Genomic DNA, 18,703 nt, shown 5'->3' on the forward strand with positions numbered 1-18,703 from the left:
GACACTTTTTATGGATAACACGACGTTTCAGAGCTCCTTCTTTCGCTTTCCTCGGGTGAATTCACCTACTATATGTTTACACAACACAAGGTAGGATAAAGATAGCTATGTAATGACGGAGCCAATGAGATAGGGTCCATGTACAAAGACAACGATGTAATAACGAAGCCAATGAGATAGGAATAATTACAAAGATAGCAATGTAGTGAGTGAGTGAGTTGGGTTTAACGCCGCTTTTAACAGTATTCCAGTTATATCACGGCGTGCCAGCTTAATGTGGGAGGAAAGCCCGAAGTGATGCAGGTCTCAGACGTTTACCACTTCGGTGAAACCCATGAGCACGGGTAGGGTGCTGACAAACCTAGAAACATAAGTGGGGCGAACCGGGATTCGAACCCACAATCAGAGGTTTCTGGCGTGCCCAAGGGACGCAACTCTGCACAGCGAATCGCGACGCCTTAGACGACTGGGCCACCCCAAAGATAACAAAGTAATGACGAAGCCAATGAGATAGGAGTTATTACAAAGATAGCAATGTAATGACGAAGCCAATGAGATAGGAGTAATTACAAAGATAGCAATGTAATGACGAAGCCAATGAGATAGGATTAATGTACAAAGATAGCAATGTAATGATGAAGCCAATGAGATAGGAGTTATTACAAAGATAGCAATGTAATGACGAAGCCAATGAGATAGGAGTAATTACAAAGATAGCAATGTAATGACGAAGCCAATGAGATAGGATTAATGTACAAAGATAGCAATGTAATGATGAAGCCAATGAGATAGGAGTTATTACAAAGATAGCAATGTAATGACGAAGCTGGCTATGTTGAAAGGGAACTCCTCATTGTTTGGTGTTCTTTCTGTCCACAGTTGGCTGTTGACCGCTTCCAGATTTTGGCCATTTGTTCTGGTACCAAACAGGTCATGGTAAACTGCGAGCCATTTGGGCTCGATAGGTGTGCTGTTTTCGAGTACCAAATATACTCCCGTATCGAGGCTTGCTCTGAACATCTGTTGGTGTTCTGATCTGCAATTGTGATTGTGTGAAAGAGTTGAAGTATGAAGCTACATAAGCTTACATATATAGTTGATTGATTATTTGGTGTGTAACAGCATTGTTCCAGCTTTATGGCGGCGTTCTGTAAAAATCATGTCTGGACCAGACAATACAGTGATTGACATCATGAGCATCGATCTTCGCATTTCAGAAACGATGACATCCATCAACCAAGTAAGCAATCCTGACCAACGTTAATCGCCTCTTCCGACAAGCATAGTCGCCTTGCACGACAAGAATGGGTTGCCGAAGACCTATCCCAACCCGGATCTTCACGGGCTTTACATATGTAGAAAGCCTTTGAACATTGTCACAAATAGACAAAACGTCAACGCCAGAGAATAATCAGTCTCGAGTATATGTCTCGAGTATAATCACAGATTCCATTGGACGTAAAAGGCAAAATAGGCTTGACAATTATATGAGTGGATCACTGAAAATACAGTCATGACATCAGATGTTCGCGAAAAGGGTAAGCATATCCTGCCCTACCGGTCGTGAGTCGTCGTCAAGGACGACACAGTGTTTTAAAATGTCTAATAAAATCCTATTTTAATTTTTATTCGAAACTTAATTCTAATTCAATTAAGTTTGTGGAACGAACGTTTGATCAGTAGTATTAACCGGTCAGGTTGCGGTCCTCAACATATCCCTGCACAGCGACCCCCACCCCACCCACCGTGACTACTTTCCGGCACAGCGACCCCCTTCCCCCACCCACCATGAACACTATCCTGCACAGCGACCCCCACCCCACCCACCGTGAACACTTTCCGGCAGAGCGACCCCCCTCCCCCACCCATCATGAACATTATCCTGCACAGCGACCCCCACCCCACCCACCGTGAACACTTTCCGGTACAGCGACCCCCCTCCCCCCACCCACCGTGAACACTTTCAAGCACAGCGACCCCCCTCCCCCACCCACCATGATTTTTTTCCCGCACAGGGACCCTCCTCACCCCACCACCATGAATATTTTCCTGCACTGCGACCCCCCTCTCCCCACCACCATAGACACTTTCCTGCACAGCGACCCCCACCCCACCCACCGTGAACACTTTCCGGCAGAGCGACCCCCCTCCCCCACCACCATGAACACTTCCATGCACTGCGACCCCAACCCCACCCACCGTGAACACTTTCCGGCAGAGCGACCCCCACCCCACCTGCCGTGAACACTTTCCGGCAGAGCGACCCCCCTCCCCCATCACCATGGACACTTCCCTGCACAACGACCCCCTCCCCACCCACCATGTACACTTCCATGCAGTGCGACCCCCACCCCACTCACCGTGAAAACTTTCTGGCAGAGCGACCCCCCTCCCCACCCACCATGAACACTTCCCTGCACTGCGACCCCCTCCCTCCAAAACCCCTCAATGCGTCAATGATCGTTAGAGGCAACTAAAATGGGTATCCTGTAGACAATGTGACACGTAGTTGAAGGAATCTGTACCCTGACAGTAGGGTTCTTTTGCCATAATATCGATAACTGGTTTTCCTGGCTAAGACTAGACGATGTAGCTGAAGACACCCCTCACTCACTCAACCCCCCCCCCCCTCACTCACCCTCACACCCATCCATCCACTCGATCTCCAATGAATGATCACTCACTCACTCACCCATCCACCCACCCAAACATCCTCACTCGTTCACCCATCCAAACAAAATCACCAACCTACTAAATTACCCGACTAACGGGATCGGGTGGTCAGGCTCGCTGACTTGGTTGATGCAGGTCATCGATCCCAATTGCGTGGATCGATGTTCATGATGTCAATCACTGGAATGTCTGGTCCAGACTCGATTATTTACAGACCGTCGTCATATAGCTGGAATATTGCTGAGTGCGGCGTTAAACAACAAACCAACCAAACTAAATTAACCCTCCAACTCACTCACACCCACGTACCCAAACACCCTCTCTCACTGACTCAAATCCCACCCTTCACTCACAACCCCTTCCACCCGTCAATCCACTCGATCTCCCACTCACTCACTCACTCACTCACAAACCCACCCACCCTCACTCGGGCGCTCACTCACAAACCCATCCTCACTCACTCTGAGGGGGCACGGGTGGGCCAGTGGTCTAAGGCGCCGCGATTCGCTGTGCAAAGTTGCGTCCCTTGGGCACGCCAGCAACCTATGATTGTGGGTTCGAATCCCGGTTCGCCAGATTATGTTTCCAGGTTTGTCAGCACCATACCCGTGCTCGTGGGTTTCGCCGAAGTGGTAAACGTCTGAGACCTGCATCACTTCGGGCTTTCCTCCCACATTAAGCTGACACAACTGTATAACTGTAATAGTGTTAAAAGCGGCGTTAAACCAAACTCACTCACTCACTCTGAAGAGGTTTACCTTACGGCCTCTATTGAATCCCTTCCTTCTTACTCTGCTGGTGATGACGAGAAAGCATATGACGAAGCCAACAAACGACCCAACGACGAGGCCTGCAATGGCAGCAACACTTAAACCACAACCGTCGAGTTCATCGCTGTTGTCGCCACAGTCGTTGAAGCCGTTGCACGTGACGTCGCTGCTCACACATCGGCTGTTGTCGCAAAGGAAGCGATCTCTTGAACACCCACCTGGATATACATTACAGGGCGATTCAACATCGTGAGTCGAGGTTTAATGCATTAACGTAGATACGAAGTGCAGAACATACATGCTTATCTCATCATATTGACATGATATATCCAAATAGAATATTCGCTCGATCTCTATATTATTGTGTGTGTGTGTGTGTGTGTGTGTGTGTGTGTGTGTGTGTGTGTCAGCTTGTACTTATCCAAACTGATGCCGATTTATAGTGCCAGCACACTGAGATACCATGCCGCAGTTTAACATGAAGATCCCACACAGACACAGTATACTGACTCTTAGTCGACCAGTCCTTGTTTGAGCCCCTTAACGCCGTGCGACATACAGGGTAACAACAAGTACCATCTTTCAACGTCTTTTGGTATGACGCGGCCGGGAATTGAACCCTGACCTTCCACTCTCCGGGCGGACGCTCTACCACTAGACCACGGAGGCTGTCTCCAAATCAGGCGTCTTTCTGTGTCATATATAAGATGCACACCTGGTCGACTTGTACTTAGTAAAACCATTCGATATGTTTGAATAACATGACCTATAATATTGTTATCAAGTCATGTATGTGAAATAGAAGTAAAATTTAAAAATATTTGGAAATAATCGCTTAGTAATCCATTGGGCGTACACAGCAAAATAGTCGTGCAAAGTATATGAATGGATCACTGGCAAGAAAAGCGATGACACTTTCTATTTCGCAGACGACTATACGTTTGTTTGTTGAATCAGATTGGTGCGGATTAACAGAAAAGCACCCACTCCCCCTTACATATCATTTCATCTTGTTGAAATTATATGGAAATTCAAACATGTACGTACCATTATCAGATATATTTAAAGACGTAATGAGGATGTCGAACTGGCCATGCTGGGTAGTGTCATCTGTACTGAAGACGAAACTGACTGAACTTCCATTGGTCAGATAACTCCTTGTCGCTGGTGTTGATCCGCAGTCGCCGTACTCTCCTGGCATAAAGAGGATGCACTATAAAATGTGTTTAGGTGTGGCATGGTGTTGCATGAAAGACCGAAGTGATGCATGTCTCAGACTATTACCATTTCTGTGGGCCCTGCGAACACGGGTTAGGTGCTGACTAGCCTAGAAACATAATCAGTGCCCCCTCCTGACACACGAACGGGTTTAGGATCTCACCACAAACCCTCAACTACCCTAATAAACGAGTTCACAACTTTGGCATGTTCGCGTAGCCATCATGCTGGTTACCATCCTTTCACGAGTCAACAGGAAGTGCTTGTTTACAGCAGATCTCTTGTTGCATCAATCGGTATATGAAACTCACGAAGAATTGTGAGTACATTTCAATCAAAGGACAATACAATGCTTGAAGGCATGCATTTGTCAGGTGATAATAGTGATACATATTTGACAGCATTTTCTATTCAGTAAATTATAATGGTTGTCATCAATCACACATTAATACATAGATGACATGTTCTTATCCAATTCCGAATCTTGTTACCATTTTGCTACGATAATTACTGTAAGATCGTAGAAAGTGGAGATTTATTTTTTTTAGTTTGTTGCTTGTTTAAGGCTGCACTCAGCAATACTCCACCTATATGACGGCGGTCTGAAAATAATCGACTCTAGATCTGACTGACATCATGAGCATCGATCCACGCGATTGGGATACAATGACAGGCATCAACCAAGTCAGCGAGCTTGACCACCCGATTCCGTTAGCGCCTCTTATAATTACAAGCATAGTCGCCTCTTACAACAAGCATGGGTTGTTGAAGACCTATTCTCTGCCCGGATCTTCACGGGTCGTATTTTGTTTGTTGTTGTAAAATGACATGTTTTAACTTGGAACTCATGGTGGTGATGCTCTCCTATTGTAATGTTTATGTGGGCCAATTGCTTTCTGCTGTGACGCCAGGGAACAACAGATTCCACTGGGCGTAAGAGGCTGAATAGCAGTGAAACTTAAAAAAATGGATCACTGAAAATCAGTGGAGAAAATCAGTGGTGACACCAGGTGTTCGCCCAAAGAGAAAGCATGTCCTGTCCTACCGGTAGCACCCGGCACCCACTCAATCTACATAAAAATAGGGGCGGTCGGGTAGCCTAGTGGTTAAAGCGTTCGCTCGTCACGCCGATGATCCGGGTTCGATTCCCGACATGGGTAGAATGTGTGAAGCCCATTTCTGGTGTCCCCCGCCGTGATATTGCTGGAATATTGCTAAAAGCGGCGTAAAACCATACTCACTCACTCACTACATAAAAATAATTGTTTGGTGTCTCATGACGTCGCACAGCAATACTCCCGCCATGGACGACAATATGGCCACCATGTGTAGTATTTGTTCAAGCTGAAAGCTGTTTCAATGTACAGAGGGTGGCAATGGATTTTGGCCACCTGTTTTGCATAGCTTTCTGGCAGTGTGACCTTTGATATCCGTGCATTTGAAGTCCGAGCAAATCATGATAAATGCACGCACAAAATCTTCCTAATCGACGCGCTCTCTCGAGTGTTTTCACATCCAGGATACAGCGATTGTCAGCTGTGATCTCATGACAATAACCAGATTGACTTGACTGCAGCAAGAGGGAACTAACACCACTCTTGGTCCCCCCCCAGATCCGGTCTTAATACGATTCGCTGAATTTCATCGCGATTATTGACCCGTGAAGATCCGGGTTAGAATCGGGTCTTCAGCAACCCATACTTGTCGTCAGAGGCAACAGAGGATCGGGTGGTCAGCTTCGCTGACTTGGTCGATGCTTGTCATCGTATCCCAAATGCGTGGATTGATGATCATGATGTCAATCACTGGATTGTCTGGTCCAGATTTGATTATTTACAGACCGCCGTCATACAGCTGGAATACTGCTGAGTGCGGCGTTAAACAACAAACAATCATCATACGTATATGATGTGATTACAGCCAATATGATCGTATGTAGCACAACTACATCAACGTCGCTTTTGCAAACGTTGATTCGTTTAAGATCAGCACTAACCGTTTAACACTCTGTGTTCATCAGGATCTTTTATTTTCAAACTGTTTTTACTGCAGTTGATAGACGGTGATGTGTCTAGATTTCTGATCCGGACAAGCAGCTGGTCGCCTTCTGTATCCGTCTCCATCCTCATATAGCAGGCCCTCATATTGTGGGGAAGCTGGGTGTTGGGAGAGTACGTCAACTGCAGTCTCACATCCTTAGTGAAACGTTTACTCGACCCGCACTGCATGTCCATATAATCTGGTAATATATACAAACATATAAGATGATACTTCATCTATAATCTTACAATTTACTTTTTATTTCCTTTGTTACACAGTGATTGAGTGAGTGAGTTGGGTTGAACGCCGCTTTTAACAGTATTCCAGTTATATCACGGCGTGTCAGCTTAATGTGGGAGGAAAGCCCGAAGTGATGCAGGTCTCAGACGTTTACCACTTCGGTGAAACCCACGAGCACGGGTATGGTGCTGACAAAACTAGAAACATAACCGGGGCTAACCGGGATTCGAACCCACAATCATAAGTTTCTGGCATGTCCAAGGGATGCAATTCCGCACAGGGCGCCTTAGACAACTGCGCCTCCCATGTCCCCTCATTTTTCATTAAGAGTAACAACCCGCAGCCCTTTTTGTAAAAATTATTTTTTTTTACCTGGTGCTGACAAACCTAGAAACATAATCGGGGCGAACCGGGATTCGAACCCACAGTCATAGGTTTCTGCCGTGCCCAACGGACGCAACTCAGCGAATCGCGGCGCCTTAGACGACTGGGCCACCCGTGCCCCCCTTTATTACACACAGCTGACGTTACTCTCAACGTCGATATTGTGTAAATAAGAACGACAAACCCCTTTCAATCATAAGAAATCCCTCGAACAAGCAGAGTCCGTTGTACGATTCTGACTGTATCAAAATTATGCTTATGAATTAGTATCAAATTAATTCCACTGATGATTCCAGGTGTTCGCATAAGCTTAGCGTATCTTGCCCCACCGGTGACACCCGTCACAGACACATGCAAAGGCAAGGTAATTGCTCACTTGGAAAAACACGGGAACATATCGTACTCTCACAGGATATTGGATCGAACGCTTTATCAATAATATCCCATTCTCAGATCCTTTGTTCATCAATTACTGACCTTGTTCGCCGCGTTCAGCAATATTCCATCTATATGACGGCGGCCTGCAAATAATCGAGTCTGGACCAGGTAATCCAGTGATTGATATTATGAACAACGATCCACGCCGTCGGAGTACGTTGACGTACCATTAACCAAGTCACCGACCCAAGCCACCTTATCCATTAAGTCGACTCTTACGACCAGTGTACACCCTCGAAGATTTGCGGTAGAATAGGTCTTCAGCAACCCATGCTTGCCATAAAAGCCGACTATGCTTGTCGTAAGAGGCGACTAACAGGATCTGGTGGTCAGGCTCGCTGACTTGGTTGATGCTTGTCATCGTATCCCAATTGCGTGGATCGATGCTCATGATGTCAATCACAAGATTGTATGGTCCAGACTCGATTATTTACAGACCGCCCTCATACGGCTAGAATATTACTGAGTGCGGCGTTAAACAACAAACAACCAAATCAAATACGGCCAGTTTTGGTTGTAGGGACTAATTCTAACCCGGAATACTCACGGGTCCATCTAATATGTTATCACAAACATGTTTTCATATGTAAGGCTTTATCTGTAATTCATCTGCCTCCTTTCCCTAGTGACATTATTGCTGACTTCGAGTGACCCCCAGTACGAGCACCCGGCGCCCATATATGATCGTATTGTGTTACTTAATTCATACAATTTGTTTGGTTTGTTTGTTGTTTAAGGCCGCACTCAGCAATAGTACATCTATATGACTGCGGTCTATAAATAATCGAGTCTGGAGCAGATAATCCAGTGATTGACATCATGAACACCGATCCCTGCAAATGGGACATGCATCAACCAAGTCAGCAAGCATGACCACCCGATCCCGTTAGTCGCCTCTTACGACAAGCATAGTCGCCTTTTCCGGCAAGCATGGGTTGCTGAAGACCTATTCTACCCCGGAATCCACTATCTGATAGTCATTCATACGCACATGCTTGTGATCATTATAGTCGGAATCGTACAATGGCCTCTGCTTCGAGCACAGCTTTCGAATGATTCTGAAAAGGGTTTTGTGTAGTTTATTTTCAACTGCGTTTCTTGAGAGAACTCTCTTATCTTCAACATATCATCTTGATAATTGTACACTTCATTATCAAGGAATTTGTGATAATACGAGCATCACTAAATTTGATATCTCAATTTCTATAGATAACGCCTGAATATTGATATAATAATCATTCACTGATGACCCTTTTTCTGCTCATAGAAGGGTGGCGTCTTATTTTATAACCCTTCATATATATGGTGTACACATACTGATGGACACGAATAAGGGAACAAAGAAAAATATAAAGAGATAAGCCTTACTGTCAGTACATTTGAAATAGCATGTATACAAATTCAACACATCAGAATCAAATGTTGTGAAGTGTTTGCGTGCAGTGTTTCCAACGCGTATTTGGTAAGGCTGGGAACCCATGATAGCATATCATTTTACTGTGTCTAAAGTTAATTGTTCCCTTATACATTTCCACCAGTAAAATTTTATTCATCTGGTAATTGAAACATCAACTTCACAAATGAATGTTTTACATTCAAGGTAGCAATTCCGAGCAATTATTTAAAAAAAATATGAAATGCCAGAGAATAACCAGTCTTGATTATCCGATTAAACAGATACCACTGAGCGTGACAGTCAAAAACGCTGTGAAAATTACCAGTCTTGATTATCCGATTAAACAGATACCACTGAGCGTGACAGTCAAAAACGCTGTGAAAATTACCAGTCTTGATTATCCGATTAAACAGATACCACTGAGCGTGACAGTCAAAAACGCTGTGAAAATTACCAGTCTTGATTATCCGATTAAACAGATACCACTGAGCGTGACAGTCAAAAACGCTGTGAAAATTATATAAAAGGATCATTGAAACTCTGTGATGACACTAGGCGTTTGTGAAAAGGCTAGGCAAGTCCTGCCCTACGGGGTGAGGTGAAATGGGTCCTAACGTCGCAAGTGTGTGTGTGTGTGTGTGTGTGTGTGTGTGTGTGTGTGTGTGTGTGTGTGTGTGTGTGTGTGTGTGTGTGTGTGTGTGTGTGTGTGTGCCTGTTTGTACTACAGTAAACTACGGTTATAACGAACTCAAAGGGACTCCTAAATTTAGTTCGTTATAACCGTAATTCGTTATAAGCATATACATGTATACAGTATAACTACAGCAAATAGTCGGGGCTAAAAAGTTAGTTCGTTATATCAGTTAGTTCGTTATATCCGTTAGTTCGTTATAAGCGTGTTCGTTATAATCGTAGTTTACTGTGTCCAGACTGATGCCATTTTATCGTGTGGACCCACTGAGACGCCAGGCTAGGCAGGGTTACAGCAAGTACACCGAAAGATGTTTGAATATACAGAGGATGGACATCGATTTCGGTGACTTGTTCGGCACTGTGACCTTTGATATCCATGTATTGTACAGTTTGAGAAAATCATGGCGGCACGTAAACTAACCGGACAATCACGTGATGGACAAGGTATGTTTATATTGTGCACCTAAACATATTTAAACTCTAAGATACTCACAAATATGAGGAGAATAGGCATCAGAACTCGCCAAACAGAGCGTTGCAACAGCCAAACATAGATACAGCGGAGTCATTATGCAGTGGTCCTGATGTACATGTAGATACCTTGTATTATTCCCTTCACTGGGTTATATTTATCTTGTTGCGACATAAGTAAGATAACATATCACTGCGCCATGGCGTCTGTGGGCGATGAGACACACGTTAACATGCGCACACATACAACGATATCAAATATACAATCCAAAGTCCTAAACTCAGAAATGTAACCAAAAAACACAATATGGTGTAGAGGTTTATCTTTAAGACAATTTCCTGACTCAGGTGCTGTAAATGCATTTATCGTATACCCATCAATGACATGAGGTATTTTGCACGTTTGATAGAGCCAACATGGAGACGGTCATATCACAGGGGTGGGCGCAGCGGGTGGATGGTGGGTGGCGGAAATGACCAGACCCGTATTATACCCACTCCCTGGCTGATATGGCTTGTCAATGCATTTTGAATGGGCGATTGATGTCAGTCTGATCGGAAAGAAATTAGAGTTACGTCCCTTGATGCGTCGTCTGCTCGGCTTTCCCGTGTCTTCCAAACAAGGTGAACATTTTTATACGGAGTGAGTGAGTAGGGTTTTACGCCGCTTTTGGCATTATTCCAGCAATATCACGGCGGGGAACACCAGAAATGGGTTTCACACATTGTACCCATGTCGGGAATCGAACCCGGGTCTTCGGCTGTTTCTACGGACATGAACGGAAGTTAGCGATGTTTGATCACTTTTACAGCTTTTTACCATTATGAGACAGAACTGATTGAATTTCATGAAAATGAGACATTTACAAACATTTTATGTAACCAAACCAGATGGTCACATGCATTAAATTAGCTTTGCATTCTATAATGTATTGTTATGCATAGAGCTACAACAGACATTATACAATCGAGTTAACAGACAATTCGAGCATCTACATGTAATATCTTCTTCACCACTGCTTACATTAAAAAGTACAACATTCCTGACAACTAATCATTGTCCAAATACAATGCAATTAACTTCTACTGAATCTCAGTAGAAACAATACATGTACGCTCAAGTTAACGCTCAATGTTTACACACACGTTTATCGTTAACCATTTTACAGTTATTTTCGCTTGAGTGTTGTACATGTTGTACACTGTGTTGTTGTTGCGCACTGAACTAAACATTTCAGACATCATACTCCTTTGTTAAGTCATGCTGCGTTTGGTTTCAGTTAGTAGGTATGGATATACATGTGTACCAGGAGGTATTCCAGCAGTATGTTAACCCGTGAAGATCCGGGGTAGAATAGGTCTTCAGCAACCCATGCTTGCCGTAAAAGGCGACTATGCTTTTCGTAAGAGGCGACTAACGGGATCGGGTGGTCAGACTCGCTGACTTGGTTGATGCATGTCATCGATCCCATGGATCAATACGCATGATATTAATCACTGGATTGTCTGGTCCAGACTCGATTATGTACAGATCGCCGTCATATAGCTGGAATATTGCTGAGGGCGGCGTTAAACAACCAACCAACCAATCCAGCAATATGTCAACGGGTCGCGTATACATGCACCTGATTACAGGCTCACGGTGTAGTCAACTGGGGCATAAAAAAGTCTAAACTTGACAAGATAATGCATCAACTGATAAGCTCTTCCACGTTCTCAAAAGCATTACTTGAGTGCGCAGTTTAATATCTATGGATTATTTATCTGACTCTTGTTTACAGCGTCACAAACGATAGGTGTGTGTGAAATATTTTATGTGAAAGGAATGATCTAGGACAATACACGGTTTAACCTACCAACTCTGATATCAGTATGCAATCTTCAGGGAAAGGCTTCATATCTAAACCATCGTTCATTTGCCACCACGTGACCCTAGTTTACTCATGACGCACACAGTTTACCTTTTTCCTGATTGATTCTGGATTCAAATTGTTTAGAATTCAGTTTAACCCTGGCCTGCTCTGTACAAAGTCTGTATCATTAATTGTAATTGTGTCGTCTGGTCACCTGAAAGCACTTCATGGTACAGACCTCTGCAAAATAAGGAAAATATTAAAATATTTGTCTGTATACGCAAAACATGATATTCAGGAAACTATATGTTATCAGTTGTTAAATTGTGTCTTGGCACACGTGAGCAGACAGATAGTGAAAAGGGTATGTGAAGATGTCGGAAACTATTTGGATGCACTGAGGTTTGTTGGTTGGTTTGTTGTTTTACGTCGCACTCAGCAATATTCCAGCTATATGACCGGTGGTCTGTAAATAATCGAGACCAGACAATCCAGTGATTGACATCATGGACATTGATCCACGCAATTGGGATCAATGACATGCATCAATCAAGTCAGCGAGCCTGACCACCCGATCCCGTTATTCGCCTTTTACGACAAGTATAGTCGGATTTTACGGCAAACATGGGTTGCTGAAGACCTATTCTACCCCGGATCTTCACGGGTCGGCTGCACTGAGGACAACTGATGTACATAAATGAATTACAAACTAATGCAATACATTTATTGACCGTCTTCCTTATTGTGATAACTTGTACAGTACATGTTCAATGTATTTCAATGTACAAGTTCTATTAAACTATCATAATGATATTTAGCGTATGTTAATAACATTTGGTTTTAATACAAATAACATAGGAATTGAAGTACGTGTGCCTAATGCAAATGCCTATATAATTATCAGATAGGTGGGAGTAATGCATTCCACATTGCTATTAATGTTAACTCTCTGGGCACACAGATAATCATGTCTCTCTATATCTTTGGTTTACCTTAGTACATACACCAACTGTGATAATACTATTGGCACATCGGTATTTATCAAACTGCTGTAGGCAAGTATGTTTCATTAGTGCATCGTATATGAAATTATAGCTAATAGTTTCCAGATTTAATAGAAATGATATGGCAGATACCCGTTATATATCAACTCCAAAATTAGATGTCTGAAATTCTGGTGTAGAATTACTCTTGGAATGCATGCACGCCGAACTACCAAACTTGCTTATAGCATGCTCATACATTTAGATGACATGGGCATCACCAATTAGAAACCTTAGAAACGTCTGAGACTTTCATCACTTCGGGCTTCCCTCCTACATCAAGCTGACACGCCGTGATATAACTTGAATAATGTTAAAAGCCGAGTTAAAGCCAGCTCACTCACTCATCCACTTGAGGGACATCAGCACCCATAATTGAGTGAAACCCAGCGGGGCTTCCGGGAACCTCATTCTGTTGTACGCGGCGAAATGGATCGGGTGACAATACCAAGTGATAAACGTCTGAGACCTGCATCGCTAAAGGCTTTCCTCCCATATTAAGCGGACACCCCGTGATATAACTGGAATACTGTTCAAAGCAGCATTATACGCAATTCACCCATACTCACTAACACCAGGGTAACGTTGCAAATGTGTGACTACAATAATTCGGCCTGACACTCCGCGGGTCATCAGAGCCGTCGTTAAACAAAGTCCATCACGCTCAAAGACCATAGCGGCTCAAAACTCACGTTGTCCAGCATTCGGCAAAGTCCGGCATAGTTCGGTGTGTTTATGTTCATAACCGTATTGTTTAAGAATTTCTGGTCCATAAAGTTTATTCTCTAGCAGTTTAATCTCATACTTGTATCATGTATTGATTTGATATATGTTATCTCATATATGAATACAAGCCTATTCATGTATGGAAAATGTTTTTGTAACTTTCATCTTCGCGCAGTTGCGGATTTATATACTATGTAGATATTTCTCATAATATATGCCTCCTTATTAAGTGTACATATCTGGTTGTAAATCGTTAAGAGTACCTATGGGTAGCTTATGTTCAGCTTTTTATTATGGTACCTCCATCACCCCTATTGGTTTGGTAAATAGTTGCCGTATTTTAGAAAAAAACCCATTCTGTTAGCTGTCCCCAGTTTTACCCTTCTCAGGGCGAGCAAGGAGAGGTTGTTTTCTCCGACGTCCGCGCGTATTGTTTATAAGCCTTGTCGTTTTCAAATATGGCCATCACCAGGAATCTCCAGACCGTTATGGGTCGCTTTGTTACATTGTGATCAGGTCGAAACTTTGCTACGCTAGTAAGTACTTATGGGTTAAATTCAGTCTTGTACTGACTGACTCTGGTATCACTGAGCTAAAACGTTTTGGTTAGGGTCTATTATACGTCGTTTTCTAGTTACCCGTGAATAACCAGTTTATCCGGATATCCTAGTTAAGGTCAAGTACTAAGCTATTTAGGATTGAGAGTCACTCTACTCTTTTGGTCAGGCACCGTTTTATTGGCGTGAGTCTAGATTTCCTTTATCAGTCCAAGCGACTTTAGATTGTAACGCTGTATTGTTATTCCGGCGTTTTCGTTCATCTTAACTGTCCAAGAGACTTATAATAGGGATAGGCCCTCAGTGCTCATTTCTCCCTATCCAACCAAGCTGATGATAGTCCTTCGTTAGAGTGTCGAGTTAATTAACTCTCAGGTGTTAATTGGTCACAGCCGACTTTATTTACTGTCTAAAAACGTCTTGTCAAAGTGTTGATTTAGTTAACCTTTTGTAACAGCTGTTATACCGTTGCTTATCTAATCAGCTTGTATATTTGGTCTGGTTAATTAATCAGTAATCATTGTCAGTTGCAATTGGGGCTTGATCCTTTAGATTGTCTATCGTTAGTTACACTTAGCTAATACTTTTACTGCGCAGCCCCGAGTGGTTTGTCCTCCCTGCAGTGTTTCATTGTACGATAAGCAACGACCACGTGTCGTTTATTTCTTGAGATAATCAATATTATGTACAGTCTCTTTAAGGATTTTAGTAAAATGTACAAACTATTAAAATATATACCAGTGTTTAAATAATGATGACTCCCCGAATAGAATGCGACCTCGGCAAAATCGGACATGTCCATTTTATGAACAAGGGGGTTAAATGTGGTCCTTCCCGCATACTATCACAATTTGCACGTCGATTATCTGTAACTTTTCTCCCAATACCGACTGCCATCTCTCTTCCTCTTTTGGATGCGATCGTTCGGCCATTGCGTTTTTCTACGTTGCTACATCTACAGGGAGCAACTCACCAGACACTTACTTCCCTCTAAGAAATAACGTCGTCCAAGATACGACGTCATCAAGTTGCGAGCGCATATTCGAATCTCCAGAGATTACGTCATGACAGAACAATGTTTTATCGTGAATTAAACCACGCTTCGTTCTTCATTATCTCTTTGTGATTTATCGCGTACCTATCCTGTATTATCATATTGGCCCCGAACGGTACCGTGACAAATGAAACAGTCCGGAATAACACATGTCCTGAATAATAAGCACGCAGTAGCGTTTCTCATCTATTACTATACTGAACCGCAAAAGAAACGTCACCTCAAGTAACATTGCACGAAAAGTCATTTAAATATCTGGACAATTTTTGTCAAGCTTTCTAAAATTTAACATTTCCTTGTCCGGAAAAGTGAAATTTGATGATAAAAAACAAAGCAGATGACAATAAAACTGATCGCCCAAACGCATCACGACAACGGCCATGGTAACCCGATGTACGTGAGTTCCCTGAAAATTGAAATGCACATGCGTTCCCCCATTTCTTGCCCTATAAAAATCCACCCAGATCAGATACTATTCATTCGATATTGAATTGCTACCACATGCCAAGATTGACAATAAATCAGCGACACCAAGCCCTTGGACGATTGCAAGCTGGACAAACCGCCCGGCAAGTAGCCAATCCATTTCAAGTCCACGTAAAGACTAGGCTCCAGTAACGGTACCAGACCACCAACACTACAGATGACCGACCAAGGGTCTCCACCCGACGTCAGGCTCGTAAGATTGTGCGACAGCATCTTCAAGATCAAGATCAAGATCGCTCATTTGGCACGTCGCCGCAAACACGCATTTCAGCATGATAACGCCCGTGCCCACACTGCGAGAGCAACAAGAGACTTGCTCCAGCAGAATGGCATCATCAACCGCCTCATCTATTCCATGTATTGACGTTGCACGTCAGTCATCAATGGACATGGCGGACACACGAGATACTGACTTGTGATGCCATTTTCTCAGAGACTTGTGTTGTGTTTCACTTTAAGAACATTTGACACTTTAATTTCAACCTTGATGTTCAGTTTTGCCAAGTTTCATCTGTTTAATATGTCTCAAAGTATGTTTACAGTGTTTGGACAAATAAGGTTTATGATGTATCTATCCATCTGCGGTTCAGTATATATACGTCCAAACAGTAAGCGTACCGAAAGTTCGGTTTCCAGGCTTATAGGGTTCGACATAACGGTAAGTTGCCCAAATGTAGCCTGGTATGGACATACCTTAATGGCTTATTGAGAGGAAATATAACATCACTCATTTTAATCCCCAAACACGTAGCAAATCATTTGATAAGAATTCATTTCGTCGGAATTAATACTGTCAGTAAGTGATGAAAAACATTTAAAGAAGAAGAAGAAGAAGAAGAGGAAGTTTATTCGGTATCAAAGGCCGCATGACCAAGAGTACAATGTATGAGATAAGCTTTTGCACATGGACTGGTGGGACAACTTTACAATACAATATTTATGATACATTATACAGGCAGATTTCTTTTCAAATATATAGCAATATGTTTTGTTAGCTTAACATTTTGTATTGCTACCAGTTGATTAAATTTTGCTCGTGATGGATACTTGTAATAGTAGCATGGGATGTAGAGCTTTCTGTTTTCCATATGAAATGGACAAACTAAAAGGAAATGGTATTCATCTTCAATTATATTATGATTACATTACTTGCACTTAAGTAAATCAGTACTGACTTTGTCATTGTAACGAAAGTGTTGAATACCCAACTTATGGCTCAAACATCGGAATAATATGCGGATAAGATCTTTGTTTTGACGTAACTCCATAATATATTTCTCTGGTTCGAGTACAGACTTATATGTAGAATAATGGTTTAGAAATGAGGAAGAAATGAATAATTGTGGCATGCCAATTCTGAATCTATATGTCTTTACATCTTTGCTTAAAACATTGTATACAATTTGATATGCTGCGCCATACTCCTGTGCGATCCAAACATACGTAAATCCAGTTTCTAATAGCAGCGAATGAACATGCGTTACCCAGTTGCTTCTGCCGTTTTCATCCTGTGATTTCAACATGCCATAACATGCTTCTGGGTATCGATAACTATCCATATACAACAGCCTGCACCAATCCTTTATACAACGACTAAAATAATTAACACATAAGTAGGTTCTACCTACTTCGCCTAGTACAGCATTGGTTGATATTTTTTTATTAACACATAAATATCGTTTAAAGTAAAAATATTTGCACGAGAAGTGTAACCTCAAATTTCCGGACCATATAACAATATGGAAGCTATTTTACTGTCAAATATTGTAGATGCTACCTTTAGAGAAATGTTTGGATAATCCCTACATAAGGTAATAATAGGAAACGAAGCCTTTCTGACTTGTAGTGCTAATGTTTCACACGCTTTTGACCAAATTAATCTGGATGTGAAGACAATACCTAGACATTTATAGTGGGATACTACTGATATATGTTTACCATCATAAGTCCATTTTTCTGTATTTCTTAGGTATCCGCCATTTCTGAAAACAACAATACATGACCTCTCCAGGTTAACTTCTAGGTCCCATTTGTTACAATAACCTTTTAACATATCAAGTTTTCTTTGTAAGCCTATTACAGTGCCGTCATTTCAGTGTTACGTCATCTGCAAATATTAGCAGTATGATATCGTTTAGTCCATCTCTGACAAAAACACCCCTCAATCCACATTTCTTCATTAATAAAATAAATAAAACAGCACTCAGCATACATCCCTGGCGTACTCCATATGATATGGTAAATATTTCAGTTTTCGAACTTCCGATACTAATACAAGCTGAGACCTTGTCATACATATATTTTAGAATTCTAAACATTTTCCCATGTACCCCTTTCATAAGAAGTACACTAGCTTATTTCTGTCAACAAAGTCGAATGCCTTACGAAACTCTATGAAAGCTGAATAGATTCTGTGTTTTTGTTTTCTCAAATACTTTTGACACACAAATTGAAGGACAAATATATAATCAATTGTAGAATAGCCATGTCTAAAACCTGGTTGACATTCATGCAATACTTCATGTACCCGTAGCCATATCCTTATTCAGGATTCAAGGATAGATGTGAAGATTTTACCCATTATATTAAGCAAAGAAATACCATGATGGTAATTATTTGGATAATTACCTTTTTATAACACAATTTTAATGAAATGGAAAA

The 18,703-nt window shown here is 42.3% G+C and overlaps 1 protein-coding gene across 1 annotated transcript; it reads right to left on the reverse strand.

Annotated features, from left to right (window-relative positions):
• Positions 1-10,421, reverse strand: LOC139450096 (membrane frizzled-related protein-like). The gene is made up of 5 exons (XM_071231745.1): positions 10,346-10,421; positions 6,658-6,900; positions 4,491-4,637; positions 3,432-3,661; positions 1-1,036 (listed from the first exon to the last, which is right to left on the reverse strand). Exons 1-5 carry the CDS (start codon positions 10,419-10,421, stop codon positions 932-934), a joined length of 801 nt encoding a protein of 266 aa, XP_071087846.1. The 3' UTR covers positions 1-931.
• Positions 10,422-18,703: the final 8,282 nt, after the last annotated feature.

Source organism: Haliotis cracherodii, unplaced genomic scaffold (assembly GCF_022045235.1).
Source record: "Haliotis cracherodii isolate W230 unplaced genomic scaffold, xgHalCrac1.p SCAF_10, whole genome shotgun sequence".
Taxonomy (NCBI): Eukaryota; Metazoa; Mollusca; class Gastropoda; order Lepetellida; family Haliotidae; genus Haliotis; species Haliotis cracherodii.